Source organism: Vulpes vulpes, chromosome 4 (assembly GCF_048418805.1).
Source record: "Vulpes vulpes isolate BD-2025 chromosome 4, VulVul3, whole genome shotgun sequence".
NCBI classification, from domain to species: Eukaryota; Metazoa; Chordata; class Mammalia; order Carnivora; family Canidae; genus Vulpes; species Vulpes vulpes.
The window spans coordinates 41,818,221-41,840,316 of record NC_132783.1 but is presented as its reverse complement, the minus strand read 5'-3'; the positions used below and the strand labels follow the sequence as shown (position 1 = coordinate 41,840,316).

Below are 22,096 nucleotides of genomic sequence, written 5' to 3'. Positions count from 1 at the left end.
CAAGTTGTACTCCAGAAGCTCACCTCTAAGTTACTTGTTAGAAACTGGAACACGTTATAGCAATGTTCCCATGAGGAAGTTAGTCTCATGTGTGTGGAAGGAACGTGGACTTGGGACTCAGGGCCATAGGAAGGGATTTCATTATAGCTTTGCCATTTATTATCTGGGTGAACTTGAGTGAGTGATTTAAGAGTCTTAAATTACTCATGCATAAATTAATTTAATACCCCTTTTACAGGGCTGTTGTATGAATCAAACATAATAACAGCTATAAAGCACCTACTATACAGTGCTACCCACTCTTACCCTTAGGCATTTATCTTCTTTTTTTCAAATATCTCTTTATATCAGAGAGGATTAGTTGGGAGGTTATAGGAGCATTTCAATGGGTTCATGAACCCCTTTAAATTGTATATAATAATTGGTGAGTATGTAGATTCTTCTGTTGTAAAAGTTAATGCGCTTCATCAAGCAGCTTCCTAAGGGGAATAATTAAGAATGCTCTGTAGGCACACTTCCCTAAATTTTTCAAAAATTTAAATGGCCAAATGTTTAAAAATAATAATTGGAAGTATCTTCTGCAGGTTTGTTACCATTTCATCAAATCTTATTTACCTAGCAACCTCCCACCTGTCCTTCAAGATGGTAAAGCATCACCTTCTCAGGAAAGCACCCATGCTCACTTCACTTGCACCACTTCCCACCCTAAATGTGCCACAACTTTCTCAGCAACTTATGTACACCCCACTACAGTACTCATCACACTGTATTCTAACTATTTTTTTACATGTCTATAAGTAACTGTAAGGAGTACCAAGTACCTGGTAGATGCCTGTCAAGTACATAAGAATTTTTTTCTCACAAAAATCTACCTAGATTTGGATTTCATCAAAAGTAGTCATTTTAGTTGATGAGAAGCATGCAAATCAGGAAGCAACTTAGCTTTGTTAAAAGAGTGTGATTAATCTACACTCAATTAAATTATGACCTTTCTGAAATTCAATCTCCTCATCTATGAAACGGAGATCATCACACTTACTACCAATCAAGGTTGTACATGAGTAATATTTGTTAAGTCCTGAATATACTTCCTGCACATAATAGGTACCACCACCATCACACCGAGTAGCGCCATCACCCTCATTGCTGTGAATTATTCAGGAGTGACAAGTATTAAAAATCTAACATGAGTATTAATGGGTTGCTCTACCTGATACTATGTTTTAGAGCCTAGAGAAAAGAAAATCTGCGCAGAAACAGCCTTCCAGGAGATAGAGTGCAAAATTATGTTTCTGGAACTTCAATGTAGGAGCAAGCTACTCCCGTATGTGACCACCTGACTCCCTGAATCCTCTAGCCTCCGAAGGTAGCAAGCACGTCATTCTCCCTGTCTGGAATACTGTGGGACTCTATCCAGATGGACTATTGCTCTGTCTCACATGTGTGCAAAGTGGTGCCCAAGTTTGTGGGCGTCACAAGACTGTAAAGGTCTACATACCCATCCTTGTAAGTAAGGACACAGGCTCAAGGCTGAGAATTCTGCCTTTCTGCTCAGCAATCTGTTTTGATCTGTTCTGATCACCACATTAACAGAGTCCAGTCCAAAACTTTTCCATTTTTCCCCGACCCCATACTCTTTCACTGCTACTTCCCACCTGCCTGAGATGGAAGTTGTCTCACGTTCCTTCTCCTCTACTCCACAGATACTTTCTCCACTTTCCACTCCATCTCAGAATAGGACCCCTTCTCATTTTCATGATCAGTAACTCTACCTGTGTTCTAATTCCTTCTTTGTTTCTTTTCTAGGAATTTGCTCCAACAGATATTCTTACCATGACTTCCATTCTCTTCTGCATCTTTAGCTCTCTTTGTCCACTCAGCTTTCCCCCCTGTATGAAATCTCCCTTGGATTTCCCAAATATTGTTTCTCCCTTCAATGACAAACTCCTCGAAATAGTTCACTTTTCTAGTCTTTTTCTGTATTTATTAAATCTGGCCTTCCTCTCCTGACAGCCAACTGCAGCATAATAATGCCTCCAAAGGTAGCTATATCTGGCTTCAGAAGCATTGCAAATGTATGCATTCTTTTCCAAAGCCTTTTCAAAAACACTGAGGAAGGAGTTACTCAACATTTGGCACCACTTCTAAATATCCCTCAGAACTCTCTCCTTGCCCTAATTCCAGCCATCAGGGCAGATTTTCCCAATCTCCTCTTTCTTGAAAACTCTTCCAAGACTTTCTCTCCCCACCCCACACCAGTTCTCCATCTTCAGATAAACTTATTACTGTGGAAACTGATCTATTACTCACCTTCAATACTCTGTGCTGGAGTTAAAATAAGCAAAGACACATCTTATCAGGGAGGATCTACTATGGTACCTATACAGGGTTTCTTCAATCACAGATGGAAACTTGGCACCACCTCATGCCTGGCCATTTTCTTCCAGTTTTTCTCTCTAATGTCCCTGAAGATAGTACTGCCTAGTATACAGGACTTTATCCACCAAAATCTCTTCTAATGAACCTGGACTTTGGGAATTTTTTTCTGAAAGGTAAGCAAATCAACATTCAAATTCAATTCAACTGCCTCCAGATCCTTTATTCAAACTCACTACTTGGTTTTGTTCTCTGCAAATTGTGATGAAAGTTCTGTTCTCCTCTTCTATTCCAGAAACCTTCATTAATATAACTCTTAGCTATAAATTGCTCCTGCATTGAAGTAAGCCATCTACTTTTGAATCTTTAAAATGTTTTCTGACCATATCTTCATAGGAGATAAAATGCATAAAATGCTCTCCTCTTTCCAGTTGACAAGTACTTAAAAACTTGGCATATATATGATCACACAAATTTCTACCAAGGCTTCCTTTCCAGAACTGCTCAATATTCTGCCATTGAACTGAGGACTTTATGGCTTCGAGTCCTCATACAACATTCACTGTTACTCTCACCTAAATCCCCATTGCTTCTCAGGAACATGGTGATGTTTGATAGTATGGTCATAGTAGTAGTACGATTTAATATTTACTGCATATCTATACTTATTCATTATTTTTTAAATATTTCATTTAATCCTAGTAATAATCCCGACTGGTAGAGATTTTTCAAACTTACAAATGAAGAAGAAAGTTTTAGAAAAGTTAAGTAAACTGATTCGTTGTCAGAATCAGAATTTAAACTCAAATCCATCTGATTCAAGTTCTTTTGATGAAACAAAGTTTTAAAAGTTACTAATCAATTACATCTAATAAATAATACTGTAGTTCAGAAGTGAAACTGTTTTTTTGTGAGAAAATAATTTATTCATTTAGTCTTTCACCCTGAATAAAGACTTCTCAATTCTAAAAGAAAAAAAGTATTATAGATTATATCAATATTTGGCTATACTATAGGAAAAGAAAAAAATCCAATAAAACCTAACACTGAGAATGACAGTAAATTCTGAATAAGAAGGAATTTTCTTAATCTAATTAAGGATATCTATTAAAAAACTAAAACAAGCAACCTACTGAATTTAGAAGCATTCCCATCAAAGTCAAAAACAAGACAAAATGCTGACCATCACAACTTCTATTCAGTATTATCTCAGGAATCCTTACCAATGTAAGGAGAAAAGAAAAATAAGAATTTTTTGCCCAATTGGAAAAGAAAAAAAAAAAGTACTTATTTGCTCTTCAGTGTCTACATAGAATATCCAAAAGAATAAGCATTAAAATACAAGAAATAATAAGAGAATTCAGCAATGCTGCAGGATACAGTTACTAAATGAAGTTTATCACTTCTGCATACCAGTAATATTCAATTAGAAAATATATTAGGGGGGCACCTCGCTGGTTAATTGGCATGTGACTCTTGTTCTCAGGGTTGTGAGTTTGAGCTCCATGTTGGGTGTAGAGATTACTTAAAAATAAAAATCTTTAAAAAAAAAGAAAAAGAAAATATAGTAGGAAAAGGATAACACTTGGAATACCTGCAAGGCTACAAATAATTAGGAATACATCTAACTGAACCTCGCTTTAAACTTAAAGAGACTCATGTGAAAAATCACAAAACAAGGAAAATCTGATATATTATAAAGATGTCAGCTGTCTTTCAACGGAGCTCTAAGTTCAATGTAATGTCAATAAAAATTCCAAAACTCCGTATCATACTGATACAGAAGAACAAAGATAAATTTCAATGGAGAAAAAAAAAAACAGGAGTCTTGTCTTAGGAGATTCAATGCACACTAAAAACTATAATAATTAAGGTAGTATGGTATTGGGCCAGAAATTTTTTATACAGATAAACAAAAGAGAATAGAAAGCCCAGATACAGATGCATTGATCTATAGAAAATTGATATATGACAGAGATAAAATGATCTATCCTATAAAGAAGCTAAGATAACTGATTATCTACACAGAAAAAAAAAAACTAGATCTTTTTCTTATATCATATACAAAAATAAATTCCACATGGGAAGTTAAGCTTAAAACTTTTAGAAGTATGGAAACATATCTTCTTTACTTTGGCAAAGGGAAGGTTTCTTAAACAAGATTCAGAGCATAGAAAATCTGAAGAAAGTATTAATATATTGACCTCATTAAAATTACAACTTTTTTAAAAGATTTTATTTATTTATTTGAGAAAGAGAGCATACCAAGAGTGGGGGGGGGGGGCAGGGCAGAGGGAGAAGGAGAAGCAGATTCCCTGCTGAACAGGGATCCAGGGCTCAATCCCAGGACCCCAGGATTATGACCTGAGCTGAAGGGAGAGACTTAACCAACTGAGCCACCCAGGCACCCCTAAAACTTTGTAAAAATAAAAGGCAAACCAAGTGAAAAGAAGTCACAGACTTTGAGAACATATGTGTAATCCATTTACTCAATGAAGAGTAGGATCTAGAATATATATATATATATATATATATATATATATATATATATAACTCCTGCAAATGACAAAGATTCTTCAACCAACCTTCAGTCAGGCTCCCCTGAGCCCTCTTGTCATCAAGGCATCAATCTGGGTTTCTGTGTGTGTCCTTGCAGGGTCCAGTTGTAGCAAGAATGTGTAGAGTCAGTTTTGTGAAAGCTCCCCTATCCTTGATGTCTCTTCTTAGTGATTTCCTATCCATTGAGCCCTTCACTCTGCTCATTAGCTACAAATCCTCAACTGGCTTTGCTGTATTCCAAGTTGAGTCCAATCCCCATCCTCTATAGAGTGGACCCATATTGTTATAGTCTGGACTAAAGTCTTTTTCATCATTTTAACAAACATCAGAATAATTTTTTCTTTAATGTAAATTGATAAAAAAACTCAACAAAAATATGTGAAATAGGTGAACAGGAAACACAAAAATAAACTTATGACCAATAAGCAGATAAAGAGATGCTCGACTTCACAAGTAATCAGAATAATACAAAGACAAATCACAAAAAGATAACATTTCAAACTCGTTAAAATCGGCAACGAATTTTTAAGTCTGAAATTTCCAAGTATTGCTAAAGATATGAAGAAAAAGTGAATTCTTTTCTGCTCTCGATAAGAATGTTAAAAAAAAGCATGACAGTTTAGAGAGCAATTTTTTAGTATTCAGTAAAACTATATGTGTATATATGAGCCATTTCTTACAAGTCTAGCTATATACCCCAATCTTTCTCACAGATGTTCTGCAAGACAAGTCTTAATGCCATAAGGTATCCTTCATGCTTAATAAATTATTTTCTCTTCTGTGCATGTACAATGATATTAACTATGTACCAGCCTCAAAAGATGAGAGAAAATAGTCACTTTAAAACATTTTCTTGTCTTACAAAACTTGTCTCACAAAGCTCAGGTTGAGAAAAGATCAATGATTCTGAATCAGAAACTACCTAATGTCACCCAAGGGCATTTAGAAATGTGACGGTAATGGGGGCTATTTTTCCCTTGTTATTAATGACTGGAGTGCTATGTCTGACAAATAGCACCCTGAGCGCCTTCAATGTTTAATATCCTTCAATGTACAGGGCATTTTAACACAAAGAATTGTTCTGCCTGAAGTGCCACTAACACCCACCACAGTCCTAGACAGACTCTCCATGGAAACTGATGAGGCATGGATAAGAATGTACATTGCACGAGCACCTGGGTGGCTCAGTAGGTTAAGCACTCGATTCTTGATTTCTGCTCACATCATACATGGTCTCAGGGTTGTGAGATCAAACCCCACAATAGGCTCCACACTGGATGTGGAGCCTAGTTAAGATTCTCTCTCTCTCTCTCTATCTCTCTCTCTCTCTCTCTCAAAAAAAGAATGTGCATTACAGCATTGTTGTTATAGCAAAAAGCTAAAAGGAAAAAAATTATCAATGTCATGGGAAATGGATAAACAAGTAGTAGTAATATCATGCAGTTAAAATGAAGTAGCAATATAAGTACTAAAATATGGGCAAAAAAAAGCAAGTTATACAATGAAATGTCCAAAATACTATTTTTACTTAGTTTTAAAAATGTGAAGTTCAATATATCATATGGATAAATAGAAATATGAATATGAATAGATATGGTAAGATTAAATTCACAATAATGAAACTGATGTCATTAATATATACATATGGTAGAATACTATAAAGCAATGAAAATGAATGGGTGACTCTTATAAGCAACAATATAAATGAACTCCACAAATGTAATATTGAGCAAAAGAAGGAAGATAACAAATGATTACATAATTTATGAAAAACTACCATATAATGTTAGAACTCATAGTAGTTTCCCTTAGGAGGAAGGGTTATAATCACTAAATTGCTGGTGATGTCCTTTCATGGTGTAGGTGATGGCTCTAGGAACAAATTTACTTTGTAAAAATTTATAGAGCTGTACAAAGATGGCCTGTTCACTTTTCTGTATGTTTTGTCTTGATAAACATGTTTATTTAAGGAAATTTAATCATCTTTCCTCCTTTCATCCTGCCCCCCCTTTTCAGGGGTCTCTTCCTAACTGTGTTTCTATCAATGACACCATAGTTTTTTCTATAACCCAGGTTCATGCACTCATTTTTGGTCTTTCAACCCCAGAAGACCAACTCTTGCCAACACTGACAAATATTAACTGGAACTTTTATCAGATTTATTTTTCCTTCTTTCCCACCAACATCAAACAGATCTTGTTTTCTGTCTTACTCCGTGTTTTATAAATCAAGTTCAAAACCAAGACGTTTTTGGCATCTTAGCCTGATACCTCATAAAAGGCTTCTTTCTGTCCACTGTGAGTAGGACCTTTTGAGAGTATTTTAAGGATTCTTTGACAAACAATATGTAGGACAGGAATTACTCAACATATCTCTGGTAATTTCTAGGGAAGCTGAGAAGACTTCTCTTGGAAAGTCTTGTCTTTGAACATCTTTTCTCTCCTCTTTTACTTCAAGATATTCATTCATTCAACAGAAATTAAATTGTGTTTGTATTCATATACAAAGGGAAAAGAAAGCCCTAAAAATCTTCAACTTCTACTCAAAAGTCAAATTTAATAATATTTTAATTATGCTTACATGGACTTGATAGCACATATCAATTGATTAAAATTATAAATTTCATGAAGAATAGTAACCCTTTAAATCTTCTTTTTTCCATTTAAATCTTTATCAGGAAACTACCTTATATTTTCCCCTTTCATCTGGATACCATAGCAGTCCCTGACTGAAACCCTTAAGCAACAGTCTGTCTTTCAAATAGATTAAATAGTACAGGTTTGACTACTTTTCAAAGCACTTTCATATACATTAACTTATTTGATTCTCTCAGCTGGTCTAGTAATTGGTAGTACCAACATTTTTTGTTAATGTGTCAGTGGTAATACCAGCCTCCCTGAGTGAAATCAGAGATGTCCTAGCTGGCCAAATGATTGGCTCATTTAAGGAGTCCCAGCAGATAACCCTAAGTCCCTCCTTAGGGATTTCCTTTAGGAACATCCTTAAGAATGTCCTCTCAAATGAACAGAATGTGTCATAGTGTGACAGATACAACTGGATCTGTAAGTGCACAGCTGAACAACTCTGATAAAGAATGTGGGGTGTGGGATACCTAGGTGGCTCAGCAGTTGAGTGCCTGTCTTCAGCCCAGTGTGTGATCCTAGAGTCCTGAGATCGAGTCCCATGTTGAGCTCCCTGCACGAAGCCTGCTTCTCTCTGCCTATGTCTCTGCCTCTCTCTCAGTCTGTGTCAGTCATGAATAAATAAATAAAATCTTTAAAAAAAGAATCTGGGGGACAAAAACTGATATCATTCAAATGGCAAATTAAATTAGACTTTAAAGTTTTAGTCCACTAAGTGAGAGTAAATGTTTCAAACTCTTTTAGTCTATTTAACAGAAAGTCAATGTCTGACTTGAAAGCATTTATATCTAGAAGGTTGTCTTTATTATCAGATGGCTTTCAAGTTTTAAAAATCAAACTTTAGTTTTTAGAAAAAGTACTCAAGTTATAAAAAAGGTAAATAATGGAGCTGAGAAAGCATGAAATTCTGTATGTTTTAGCCTTTCAATGTGTTACTTTGTGTTTCCCAGTGGAAAAATGCAAATAGATTCAAAAGCCTTTATGACTTAGTACAAGCAGGCTTTTTGGAAAGGTTGATATGTAAATAATTAAGCATATAGATTTAGAAGTTATTCCCAGAGGAATGAAATTTCCACTGATAGGATTTTATGAGATCACTATGATTGTAAACTAAGAAAAGAGAAGGATAAAAACTGATGAATGGGAGTAAAGAAACATATATTTATCATAAGCATACAGTGCGCCAGACACTGTTGCATCGTTAACCCAAAGTAAATTATTTAACTTTTGCAAAAAAATCATTAGCTTAAGGATTTTTGCTCATCATTTAACGGAAGGGCAAACAAAGGCTCATTAATTGATTTTCCTTAAATCATATAATGAACAATTTATAGCTGAAATGTGAGCACTGGCCCATGTCACTCCAAAACCCTTGCTTCCTCCTCCACATCTAGTTGCCCTACAAGGAAAAGGAGTTTCAGACAAAGCACCGGGAAAGTAGTAGCTAAAATGGCAAGAGAAGGTAAGTATAGCATCACAGAAGCCACCTAATGAGCAATTATAAGACAGAGGCAATGGCTCCCAGTGAAAAATCTGCTGTTATATTCCTAGTGTTCAGCCAACAAGAAGTACTCAAATATGTGCTAAACTCTAGGAATTTCTCAAAAAAAAAATGAGTGTTAAGAATATAGTGTACTGTCTAGAAAAATCACTCGTATCACCCCAAAGAGAAATTTCAGAGAACAGGTACTGATTTTTTTTAAGTAATACATGATTAAATATTTGAGAAAATGATGAAAAAGAGGAAGGTGCACATAAAGACTAGTTACCAAATGGAAATGATAGGCAGAGTAGTGCAGGATAAGGGTTAACCAGATGGACTTATGAATCAGGATACCTGTATGTAAATCCTACCTTGGTACCTGTGTGACCTTGGTTAAGTTACTTAACTTCTCTGTACATCAGGTTCCACATCATTAACATGGAGATAATAATCATACTTAATGTCATAGGATTGTTACTGAAAGGAGTAAATGAGTTAATATATAAAGCACTTAAGAATGTCTGACAAAAAGTCTTCAGTATTAACTAGTCCTTCAAGAAGTTGGACAGTGCAGGGAAGGAGTAGGGTTGAAAATCTTGGGGAGAAGCAGAGTCAGGAGAAAAGATTACTTTTGGGTATAAAAGTCTTGAGCATGTTTGTAGACATAGGGAAAGGAGATATTCTGGAAAAATGAATGGAAGCAGGAAGAAGCCATGGGAACAATGGAAACTTTTAGAGGAACTGGCCTTAAAAAAGAGAAAGGATACAAGTCCTGACAAAAATGAAAAGGTGGAGAGCAGATGAGGAGACAGCCATTTTCAGGATGTAACAAATAAGGTAAAACAGCAAAGTTCACAGATTCTAAATAATGATCTCCATCTAAAGGAAGCAAGGGTAGAAGTGGGAATCTTGCAGAGCATTGAAAATATTTTAGAAGATATTTTCAAGATACTTCAAGATATTCTTGAAAATTTGAAAAGGTTCACTAGAGATGCATAAAAGTATAGTTAATATCAGTGAATTGTGGGCTAAATTCAGAGAGGATTCAGTTATCAATGTTTATGACACAAAGACAAAAGCCAGATAAAATGGCCCATGCATGGGGCAAGAAGCGTTGAGACGGATCCAGTGAGAGCAAATTCCACTGACAGTCAGATCTACCCAGAAGTCCCCTTCCTGACAATCTAGGAGCATCATCTGTCTGACACTACACCAGCTTTTCCATAAACACCAGTTAATCAAAGTCAACAAAAATCACTTCTGGATAATTTTATTACTTACATGGTTTTCCATTTTGATTAATGCCTAATATAACCACATATAGGAAAGTAACTGATTTCTGTTTTCCAAACAGGTCTTTGCTTCCAAGACAATGCAGCAAGGCAACCACCCAAGTGATGACTAGAGATTTGCCCTTTTTTAAAGATTTTTATTTATTTATGAGAGAGAGAGAGAGAGAGAGCAGGGGGAGGAGCAGAGGGAGAGGGACAAGCGGACTCTGTGTTGAGCACAGAGCCCCACATGGGGCTCAATCCCACTGCCCTGAGATCATGACCTGAGCTGAAATCAAGAGCCAGACGCTTAGCCAACTGAGCCATCCAGGCACCTGAAATTTGCCCTTTGAGAATATTGAACTAAAGAGACTTTCACTTGGAGGACACAAAGCAAACTGAAGGCCACAATGACACACAGTGCTGAAGACAGGGATATTAAGTGAGAAATGCACAGTGCCCCCTCCTGCTCCCACCCCACTCCCAACATGAGCAGCCAGGAATGCACACCACCTTTGCCCCCTCAGAGTGAGAATGGAGAAATACCAGCCATCCAAGAGAAAAAAGACCAGTAGACAAGCCCCGCATCCATGGCTTCCTGATCAGGTTTTTCTATCTCATACTTAATTTAAAAAAGAATGCTGGGATCCCTGGGTAGCTCAGTGATTTGGCACCTGCCTTTGGCCCAGGGAGTGATCCTGGAGTCCTTGGATCGAGTCCCACATCGGGCTCCCTGTGTGGAGCCTGCTTCTCCCTCTGCCTGTGTCTCTGCCTCTCTCTCTCTCTCTCTCTCTCTCTCTCTCTCTCTCCGTCTTTCATGAATAAATTTTTTAAAAATAAAATATTTTTTAAAAATAGTTCTTTCCACATTTCACTATATTTGTTATGTTATGAAAGGGCATAAAGTTTGTCTGTTCTATCCCATTGATGTGTACTCAGTACTTAGAATAGTGCCAAGGACATATTAGGTGCTCAGTAAGTATTTGATGGATGAATTAAACGTATTTAACATATATTGGACCCTCATAGAGACCCAAGCACCTCAAAAATGTTCTCTTTGTATTTGGAGAATGTCACTTCATGTCAGTTATTGACAAAAGAAGTGTCCCTAACATCACCACATTTTGCAGCTATATTTCACTTCACTGCACCTCAATTTTAAACATAAAATCGCTGATGTTAATGTTTCTTCTATTAGGAAAAAAAAAGTGAGTCCTATCACTTTATATTTATTGGCATTGATTCCTAAATAAAAGCACAAGAGATTTCCTTTAGAAAAAGACTGATTACAGACTACAGGAGAAATAAGCCAGATGGTCCCTCTAGTGGCCTAGAAAAGCTAACACTCTCCTGAGTATCTAACATTCCTAAGGAATCAACACCTAATAAAAATACAGTCCTTCTAAAGCTGTAGATTCAGGTGAAAAAGACCCATTTGGCTGCACAGATACTGAAATGACTTCTCCACAGGGTTACATAGTAGTCAAAGAGAGAAAAGAACACAGCAACACAGCCGCAGTGTTACACCTAGTGGCAATAACTGAGTAACTGTGTTCTCCTATAACTGCCTCTTATTATTCTCCTATTACTTCCAACTTTTCCTGGAAATATGCTCTTCCTGCGTACAAGTACCTGTGTGCCCACATGCACACACACACACACATACTCCTGCACACCACATGGATTGTGATGCCTAATATTTACTGGGTCTGGAGCAAGGGTCACTAACTTGTCTAAATATTTTTAAAGTTATTTATATATTTATTTAGAGAGAGAAAGAGCACTCAAGTGGTTGGCGGGGAGGGGAAGAGGGAATGAAAGAATCTCAAGTAGACTCCGCACTGGGCACAGAGCCTGACACGGGGCCCAATCTCAGGACCCTGAGATCATGACAAGAGTCAAAATCAAGAGTCAAGAGTCAGAAGCTTAACTGACCGAGTCACCCTGGCACCCTCCGCAGTCATTTCTATTCAGAATATCGATGGAATTGTGCCACTGGTCTCCAAGATTGACGTCACGAAGTCCAATACTATTTAGCTTCCAGTCCCCTTGTATATAACCCATTTGATTATTCTCAAAGATTTCAGAACATTCTTTTCTCAGATGTTTGCATGGCTGGCACTTCTTTCTCATTATTTAACTATCTGTTGATCTCTGAAAAGACTGACCTTTCTTGATCAAAAAAGAAGACCCCACCGGTCACTCCCACATCATCATATTTTATTTTCATCAAAGTATTTAATGCTATGTGGTATTTTCTTGTTTTACTCCTCTCTATATTGTCTACTAAATAAATGATAAGCTTCATGAGAATTCATTTGCTTCTGAATCCCCTCTGCCTAGGACAATGAGTGGGTACTCAATAAATGCTTATTGGGTAAATGAATGAAAGCTTGTGTACTAGCATTACTTTCAGAAGTAGAGTAAGAATAGCTTTTCAATTGATATTTCTAAATTATGTGAAACAGCATCATGTGTAAGATCCCATTTTTGTCATGATGTTTATATTTACTACAAACCTGTCTTATAGCCATAGTAAATCATAAATCAGAAAACCAAAAACTTTAAAACTAAAATCAAACTTTTGAGCATTTCAATTTATTTGTTCTCAGAAAGTAATGGCCGCAGGCCAAATTATCTTCTTCCCTTACAAAAATTAATACTTATTAAGAGTTAAGTCATCATCTCTTTTTTTAAAGATTTTATTTATTTATTTGAAAGAGAGGAGAGAGAAAGAGATGGAGGACAAGTAGGGGGAGAGGCAGAGGGAGAGGGAGAAGCAACTCCTCACTGAGCAGGGAGCCTGATGTGGGGCTCCATCCCAGGACCCTGAGATTATGACCTGAGCTGAAGGCAAATGCTTAACCGACTGAGCCACCCAGGAGCCCTAATGTCATCATCTTGATTCTAGTAGAGCCATGACCCAATAATCTGGTAAGGTATACAAACGTGCAGGCTTCTGTATCAGTTGGCCTCTATCTTGATCCAATCTTTGCCATGTAGGAGCTACGTATCCTTGGGTTTGTTATTTAATCTCTCCAAGCTACAGTCTCTGAATTATGACAGTACTTGTCTCCCAGGCTATGACTAGGGCCCAAGGAGGTCATTCATTTAACATTCTAGGCAGAATCCCTGAGCATTAATAAATGTTAGCTATAATTATTGTAAGAGATTATCTACTTGAACATTTTCATATTCTTTGCAAAATCTTGGCTGGAAGTATCATTGCATGAAATAATTTCCTCTGTTAGCTCAGTGCAAACACAAAATGGCCTCTTCAAACACACTTGAGATTTTCCTTAATCAGGTGGGGCAAAATATATGACTGATCATGTTTTCTTTCCAGAAGGAAACTCAGGTCACTTGCCATAACCTCTTCCAGATATTTTTTTTCTAATTTTTGTTTTTTCTTGGCTGCCTTTCTCTGATTTTATTTTCAATTTTTCCTTTTTTTTTTTAAGATTTTATTTGACAGCGAGAGAGAGCGCACACAAGTAAGCAGAGTGGCAAGCAGACAGAGAGCAAGAGGAGGGAGAAGCAGACTCACTGTTGACAGAGAGCCTGATGCAGGGCTCAATGCAATCCCTCAATGCTGGGATCATGATCTGAGCTGAAGGCAGATGCTTAACCAACTGAGCCACCCAGGCACCCCTCAATTTTTCTTCTTTATATTGTGTTTAACTTTGTGGCTTATGGATCTACTATTTACCAACTAAATGACCCTCGAGAATTTATTTTCCTCATCTGTCAAATGAGAATTGTTGTGGGGACACCTGGGTGGATCAGTGGTTGAGCGTCTGCCTTTGGCCCAGGGCGTGATCCTGGAGTCCTGGAATCGAGTCCCACATTGGGTTCCCTGCATGGAGCCTGCTTCTCCCTCTGCCTGTGTCTCTGCCTCTCTCTCTCTCTCTCTCTCTCTGTGTGTGTGTGTGTGTGTCTGTGTCTGTCTCATGAATAAATAAAATCTTTTAAAAAAAAGAGAGAATTGTTGTGAACATCAATGATCTTGTCACCTAGTATCCCTTTTTCATAACCACTCCTCTACTCCATCCATATGCCCTGCAGTCATACAAGGTAGCCAACCCTCTAGATTAGTCTAGAAGTGGACATCTAATTCAAGCCAGACCAAGGAGGCACTTGCCAGGAATTTTGGATTTAGGGCTGAAAGAATCAGGTCAATTTCCTTCTAGTGGCTGAAATTATAAAACATAAAACTCAGGAGTTGCTAGTGGCTCTGTTTCCCACTTACAGAAGGAGCCAGTGCACAGTGAAAGAATGACTCTAACATACAGGAAGGAGGAAGACAAGGAGTTCTAATGGTTCTGATTGTTCCTAGATTCTTGCTCTTCCTCTGGCCTAGCTGTTGCATCAGACAGCCCACTATCTTTCCAATAAAGTTTCCTTTCTGCATAGATAATTTGGGTATGATATCCATCACTTGAAACCAAAATATTTCATATATAGAAAATAAACCTTATTTTGAATAACTATTATAAAAGGTAAATGAGATAAAACAATTAGTATGCCTAGCATACTACCTGGCATATAATATCCACTCAACAAATGATATCTATTAACATTATTTAGAAGGTGGGGATACAAATTCTAAATCAATTAATTAATGAACACAATTTTAATAGCTTACAAATCTTTTTTTCTTGCAGTTCTAAAATTACTCTAAGGGATTTTTTGGTTTGGGATCTTGAAAGAATTCCAAAATAAGAGAAATGCTCTGATTAAGTTTGCTACATGTTACTATATAAATCTAAGTAACTCACACATATAGTTAAATAATCTTAAAGAATAATGAAGTCTCAGATCCAGTAACTCTCAATTTCTTGCTGAACTCACTTGTTTAGGGTATGGAGGAAAATTAGAAAAAGAATATAGACTTACATTTCACTTATCCCACATATAATAGAATAAATCAGACACATTTAAGTGTATAATACTGATTTGGTTGTATTGACAGAAGTCTTCACATTATATAAAGGATGCAATATAGTAAAGAGAAAATGGAATCACCATACCTGTAGAGATACCACACTGACATTATCAAAATGGATGTGTCCATTAGGCTCTGTGACAGCTGGATTTGCATAACAGGTCACACCATTGATGGCAGGTAATGTTTTAGGTTGATGAGTTTTCTCATGAGAAGGACCAAAGTCATCATTTCTAAAGTGGGTATGATCATTCTGCATGAAAAATTTTAAAAAGGAAGAGGAGATTATAAAAATAAAAAAAATGATGGCTCACACATACAAGAAAGTAGAGAATTTAGTGCTTTTTATTTGTAAGAGAAAATTTGTATATCTATTCTGTAAAGTAATCTTTTTAGATTAAAAGTATCTTCATTTATTAGATTCTGTTTTTTCATGTTAGGGTACCTATGCCTTGTTATTTTGATGAACATGAATGAATGCAAATTGGGCACATTTTTCTTAACATTAAATTGTTGGTCCTTTTTCCAAATTCTACACTGTGAATCAATTGCTTCTCTTATACTTTTCAATATATTGACTTTTCTTTCTCCTGACATTTACAAGTCTAATAACTGAGCTGTTCACATAATTATAAGAGCAAAATTCCTGGGGCACCTGGGTGGCTCAGTCAGTTAAGGAACTGACTCTTGATTCCAGCTCAGATCATGATCTCAAGGTTGTGAGATTGAGTCCCATGGCAGGCTCTGCGCTGGGCATGGAGCCTGCTTAAGATTCTCTTTCTCTCTCTCTCTCTCTCTCTCTCTCTCTCTCTCTCTCTTCCTCTGCCCCTCCCCTCTGCTCATGCTGTCTATCTCTCTCTCAAAAAAAAAGGGTAAGAAAAGAATAAAATTTCTGTCATTTGCCTATAAAAATATATAACGTAGTTTTAAGGAGTCAAACATCAAACATTTCAATAAAGTCTATTTACCTGACCATACGTCTTTAATAACATCTTAAGCACTCTTTCAAAAAAGAAAAGTATGTAAAATCCACCAAACACAGCAACTGCCTTCTCAACATAGTTGTCACTTTTGGGATTGAATCCAAATGCCTGAGAGAGAAAAATATTCAGGTAAAACCAAGTAACTTAACCTGTTTTCTGGAATATAATACAAAATTTTTCAGTGTACAATTTTCACCAAAGTTCTAAATCCATCTCAGATCAGGTAATATTGGGAATTTAACCACCAAAGGCAAACAAAAGCTCTGAAATTTAAGTAACCAAACTGTAAGAGATCACAGAGGAGTCTTATAACCAGAGGAAGTTCTATTCATAAAACCCCAGAGTATCTTATAGTTTCCTAGCTATAAGATAGTTTTCTATCTTATAGTTTCCTACCTTCATCAATGTTTGCCTTGCAAGAGCAAGCTTTTAGTAGTAAAGAGGAAGCATTGATTCCCACCTTTCCGGATAATATTAGATCTAGGTCATGAAGAAAAATGAGACATTGATAATCCATTTTCTCTAAAAGTAATATATTTGTCCATCATACCCAGATTCAAATTCTTAAAGGAAACATAACAAGCCACTTGGATTACTGTTTTTCCAAAAGAGATCCTTTTAAGCCTAGAGGATCCTGGTTGGTCCTAAAGAGATAAAAAAACTCAAGGGCTGGATCTGAGAATGAAGAAGAAAAGATTTCTTTCACACACACACACACACGAGAATGAAATAATCCACTGTTTAAAGGACATAGGGCAAGAGCTAGAGTTTGAAATTATAAAGAGTCAAGGTATTCCTAACAGACAAGACACGCGAACTTTAATAAAAGCTGTAGTAAATGTCTGGAGACATTTGGTGGTACATCTTCAGTAAACCTGACACCACAGGCTCTTTAGAAAATAAATAAATAAAGTCCGTAGAAAAATTACATTTGCCAAATGCAAGACAAAATAAAGTTTTCAGGCCCTTAGAGGTGTCCCAGAGCTGTCTGGGCACGTCCTGATGGCTGGCCTCCTAGAATATTAATTTTATCTCTGACACCAGTATCCCTTGTAGCTTGAGACAAGCTTTTTCATCTGCTGTGATTCAGCTTTCTCTTATCCAACACTATCAACCAGACCATAAAATGCTGTGAGAATTATAGAGCCTTAAAATGTAGTGCTAAAACATTTAAAAGAAACAATTACTCACAGAAATAAATAGCTATCATCCTTACCTCTGGAATAAGCTGGAAAATGGCATTTGAAAATAGAGTCCCAATAGCTAGACCAACGAAAAAGGTCAAAATCTTTGGGAAATAAGATTTCTTTATCAATGGAGTCAAAATCAATCCGAGGAGGGATGCCAGATTAATAATTGTCACTGACAGGAGTCCGTATCCCCAAACTGTAGATCAAAGGGAAAGAGGAGAAATTAATCAGAACAAAGGAGCCAAATGAAGTCATACTGTACATGAAGCTTGAAACAATCTTTTTCTTTGAAAGCCTGAAACAGATATCTTCTTTAAAATAAAATCTTGGGGCACCTGGGTGGCTCAGCAGTTGAGCATCTGCCTTCGGCTCAGGGTGTGATCCCAGGATTCTGGGATTGAGTTCCACATTGGGCTCCCCACAGGGAGCCTGCTTTTCCCTCTGCCTATGTCTCTGCCTCTCTCTGTGTCTCTCATGAATAAATAAATAAAATCTTAAAAAAAAAAATAACAAAATCTTCTCAGTGAAAATTGTACAGAAAACTGTGATATAAATATAGAATAATAAATACAAATAGTAACATGGCTTTACGCTGTCATCAGTCCTAAATCACCCTACAGGCACAAAGAAATTTCTAGCTCGCAGGGAATTTGGAGAACATCTGGAAGAGTGTGACAAACCACCTGAGGGCTGCAGGTTCAAAGTCACCTACTTTCATCTGTAGCTCAAAGCCTGATTTAAAACTTAGCCTTTCAGAGGAACACAGAGTTTCAGGGAAAAGGTACAAAGTGATGGGTGGAGGGTAGGGGTGGAGATGGGTGGGTCTGGTTAGCTTCAAGGTGACCATAGTTGCTGACAATGTGCTTGGCATAATCACTTGTCTGCAGGCGCCTGTGAAGTGCACCTCCTTGGGAAGGCAACACCTCACCCAGCTGGGGCCTCTAGGACCTGGACACAGCCCAGTGCAGTGAGCAGTCACGAGGGGAGCACGTGGGGACCAGAGAGAGCTGCACTGCACAACTCACCCTGCTGAGCCCAGATGAAGGCGAAAATACCCTATATGGTGAGGACTCCGGTGACAGAGGAGGTGGCAAGTCTTTCAACTCTCTGCCCCTAAGGTCTGGTATCCAAAAGTGCTTAATAAATATCGCTGACAATGAAATGAACGAATGTTATCCTAAGCTTTATAGCTAATGGTAGGTGTGACCTTTATTTCCTCCGGATTATTCTAGAGGGGCTGGTTTAAGGATACGACAGGAAAGCAAGTGAAGCATGCTGTGTGAACCCAGGACACACTGGGACGGCAGTGCAGGCTGACATAACACGGGCCCCTGGAACCGTGCAACATGTGGCTTTGCCTGTGCCCCACACACTGAGCACGAAGGACAGCGTGAACGATGAGAAAGCTGCCTCAGCACTGGCACTTCTTTAAAATGCCCAGAAAACATTTTTAAATGCGAGGCCTCTTTTCTCATTGACAGTCTCAGTAGAGTACCATAGCAACACTTACTTTATGAGGGTTTGCCATTGCCAGGTACCGTGCTAAGAAACTGATATGTATTAATTAATTTGATCATCACAAAGCCCTGTGAGGTCAGTACTACTATTGCCTCCTTCATATAGTTGAGGAAACCAAAGCATATGGAGTTCAAATGAGCTGCCTGAGTCATGCAGATGGAAAGCTGGATTTTGAACTCAGGCAGTCTGGCTCCAGTGCTGACATATTTTAGCAATATGCTTCATTACTCCTGTAGAGGTATTCTAATTTTTAAAAAACCAAGGGACTCAATGAAACTGTAAGTATTTTACATTGTGCTTCATGAATACCAGATTGCTCACCATTATTCTAGTTCAAGCAATTTTATCTACATATAAACAATCTAAGCAAATGTTTATGGAGCCTAGCAGACCAAACCATGATTCCTGCCAAAAGGGAGCCCAGATCTTTGCTTGGGGAACTGGTAAATGTATAGGCACATAAGCACACAAAACAATATGAGGTCATTTGTCCTGCATACCAAATGAAATGAACAGAAAATAAATGTTACTCTGACCACAAGAATCTTCATAGCACTGACCATCCCTTTATCTTCTCCAGATGCTTTCCTATCAGTTCCAGACCCCTGACCAGGTCCTGCAAAGTCATCTCATTGGAACTATGAAGGTCCACCTCATTCCCATTTACTACCTTATCACCCAAAACAGTACTAGCTACTCCCCTCAGACTCTCCACTTGGAGAGAGCTCTCAATCTCACATCTGCCTCCATGGTATAATGATGTATAGTTTCCCTAAACACAAATAGCCTTCTATCCTTTCACTAACCTATACGCATTCTTCATTCAACAAATATTTATAATCTCATCCAGTAGAAGGATACATACATGCTGAAACATGCTAAAAAAATCAACTCTCTGTCCCTAAGGCCTGCTATCCAAGAGGTGCTTAATAAATATCGCTGACAATGAAATGAACGAAAAAAAAATCAACTCTCTGTCCCTAAGGCCTGGTATCCAAGAGATGCTTAATAAATATCGCTGGCAATGAAATGAACAAATGTTATCCTAAGCTTTATAGCTAATGGTAGGTGTGACCTTTATTTCCTCCGGATTATTCTAGAGAGGCTGGCTTAAGGATACGACAGGAAGACAAGTGAAGCATGCTGTGTTACTCAAAAGAAGTTTGTGAGTACCAAACTGAGGCAAAACCACATACACATATTAAACACATCACCTTCCCCTGAGAAATATGTGATCTCCACAGGTGGCAAATGCATTAGGATTAATTTCAATTTCTCACCCCAACCAGTCATTTTCATAGACAATTCACGACAGAACTCTCAGTTTTGCCTGAAACATCTCTCACCCTAGCTTCTTCCTCATTGTCAATGTCTTGAGCTCAGGCCTCATCATCTCTCACTTCCTCTTCTGAGGTGTTATGACAGTCTTCCTACTCCTACTTGACATGGCCACCAGACTATCCTGAAACCACAACTCAGATCATCTCATGCCCCTATTCAAAGCTGCTGTTCACAAACTGACTCCCACACAACTTTTCCAGTGTTATTTACACACTTCTCAACATGGAATTTATGCTAACAGAATGCTTTCCAAGTACAGAATTGCCTTTATTTGAGGATCTTTATCCGAAAACGTCTATCTTCATTGCCTGAGAAATTTACATGTGTTTCTCTAAGCCAACTCCAAGATCTCTCCTATGAAGCTTTCCCAGCTCTTCCAGGCAGCTGTCCCTTGCTCCTTAGGCTTTGATTAAAGGTAATTGGACCATGTGCCATATCTTGAGTACAAAAGTAGTTTTATCACATATATTTGTCTATATCTTACAAGTCAAGAGATTTTTAAGGAGAGGAACTAAGTTTTTTCATCCACAGTGTCTAGAATATTGCCAGCAAATAGCACACATTCTTTAATGAATGAATGAATGCCATATTTCATAGTAGAACCCAGAACTCTGTCAAAAAAAAAAAAATCATTAGCTTACTCAGTTTTTCCAACTTCATTACTATTGTGCACATTTTTCAGGACCACTTGGGGAAGTTTGGGAGTGTGAATCATCGCCTTCTAGGCATATTACATAGCTTCTTCTTCTTGTTTTGTTAGAACATTATTAAAAAAAATTTCCATCCATCTCTTCAAGTGGGGCACCACAGAATGAATTACTCTAAGGAAATTCCTTGAACCTCTTCCTATACCCATAGGCCTCATTCTAATGATCTGATTCAAAGAGGAGCTTTTCTCTCTGCTTCTTAGTGAGCTATGAAAGATTTTGATAAATTTGCAAGGAAAATTAGTAACCAATAATTAACATTTATTGAATGATCATTGTGTGTTAAGATTCTTCTAAAAACTGCATCCACTTTGACTCATTTAATTCTCCTATTACATACAGTTTTCACAAAAATAAAATAAAATCAGCTAATGTAGTCCCCAAAATATATAGTAAGCCTTCAATACATATCATTATTATTTAAAAATAATAAATTAGTAAACAGACCATCTTAAAAACCCTGTGCTCTCATCCAGATATTATACCTTGAGGAAGCCATTCAACATCTCTGGTGCTTAGACTTAAGTCATCAGTTCTACTACAGAGTTGGACAGTGTGATCTCCAGAAATGTTATAAGTAAAATTCTTTTCCTCTTACCTATTATTTGAATGAAACAGTATTCTGTGACCCCATCAAAATAACGCACCAATTTTGGACCATCAAATTATTGCTAAAGCTTAATTATTCTCTTAAAGAAGTTAATTTACCATCAGTTTATTGTGCTCATCAGTGAGAGCTTATAAAACACCTGAAAGGCAATTTCAAAATCACAAAATACCAGGTCTCTGATAAATGAGACTATTTTATCTGCCCACTGAAACATCTGTGTAAACACATTTATAAAATCTTTATATCATGACTCCTTTGGATTAGTTTTATTTTGGTTTTTCATTTCTTTGAATGAGCTCAGAATTGACTCTATATTAAGTGAACAGTTACATCAAGAATCCAATGAATTTAATACTTAAAAAATATTTTATTTGTGAAAAAAGAATAGGCTTACACAGGGAACAGGGAATGGAAAAAAACCTGTGAAAACATGTATAAGAGGAGTGAAGACATAGATATTCTAGACTTTTG

At 37.2% G+C, this 22,096-nt stretch overlaps 1 protein-coding gene across 3 annotated transcripts in view; it reads right to left on the bottom strand.

Annotated features, from left to right (window-relative positions):
* The window catches only part of SLC39A8 (solute carrier family 39 member 8), a 73,939-nt gene that overhangs the window by 23,336 nt on the left and 28,507 nt on the right, over positions 1-22,096 (bottom strand). For all 3 annotated transcript variants that reach the window (XM_072755561.1, XM_072755559.1, XM_072755560.1), the window contains exons 4-6: positions 17,476-17,645; positions 16,245-16,367; positions 15,362-15,529 (exon numbers count right to left, since the gene is read on the bottom strand). In XM_072755561.1, coding sequence (XP_072611662.1) covers positions 15,362-15,529; positions 16,245-16,367; positions 17,476-17,645 — 461 coding nt within the window. The remainder of the gene's footprint in view (positions 1-15,361; positions 15,530-16,244; positions 16,368-17,475; positions 17,646-22,096) is intronic.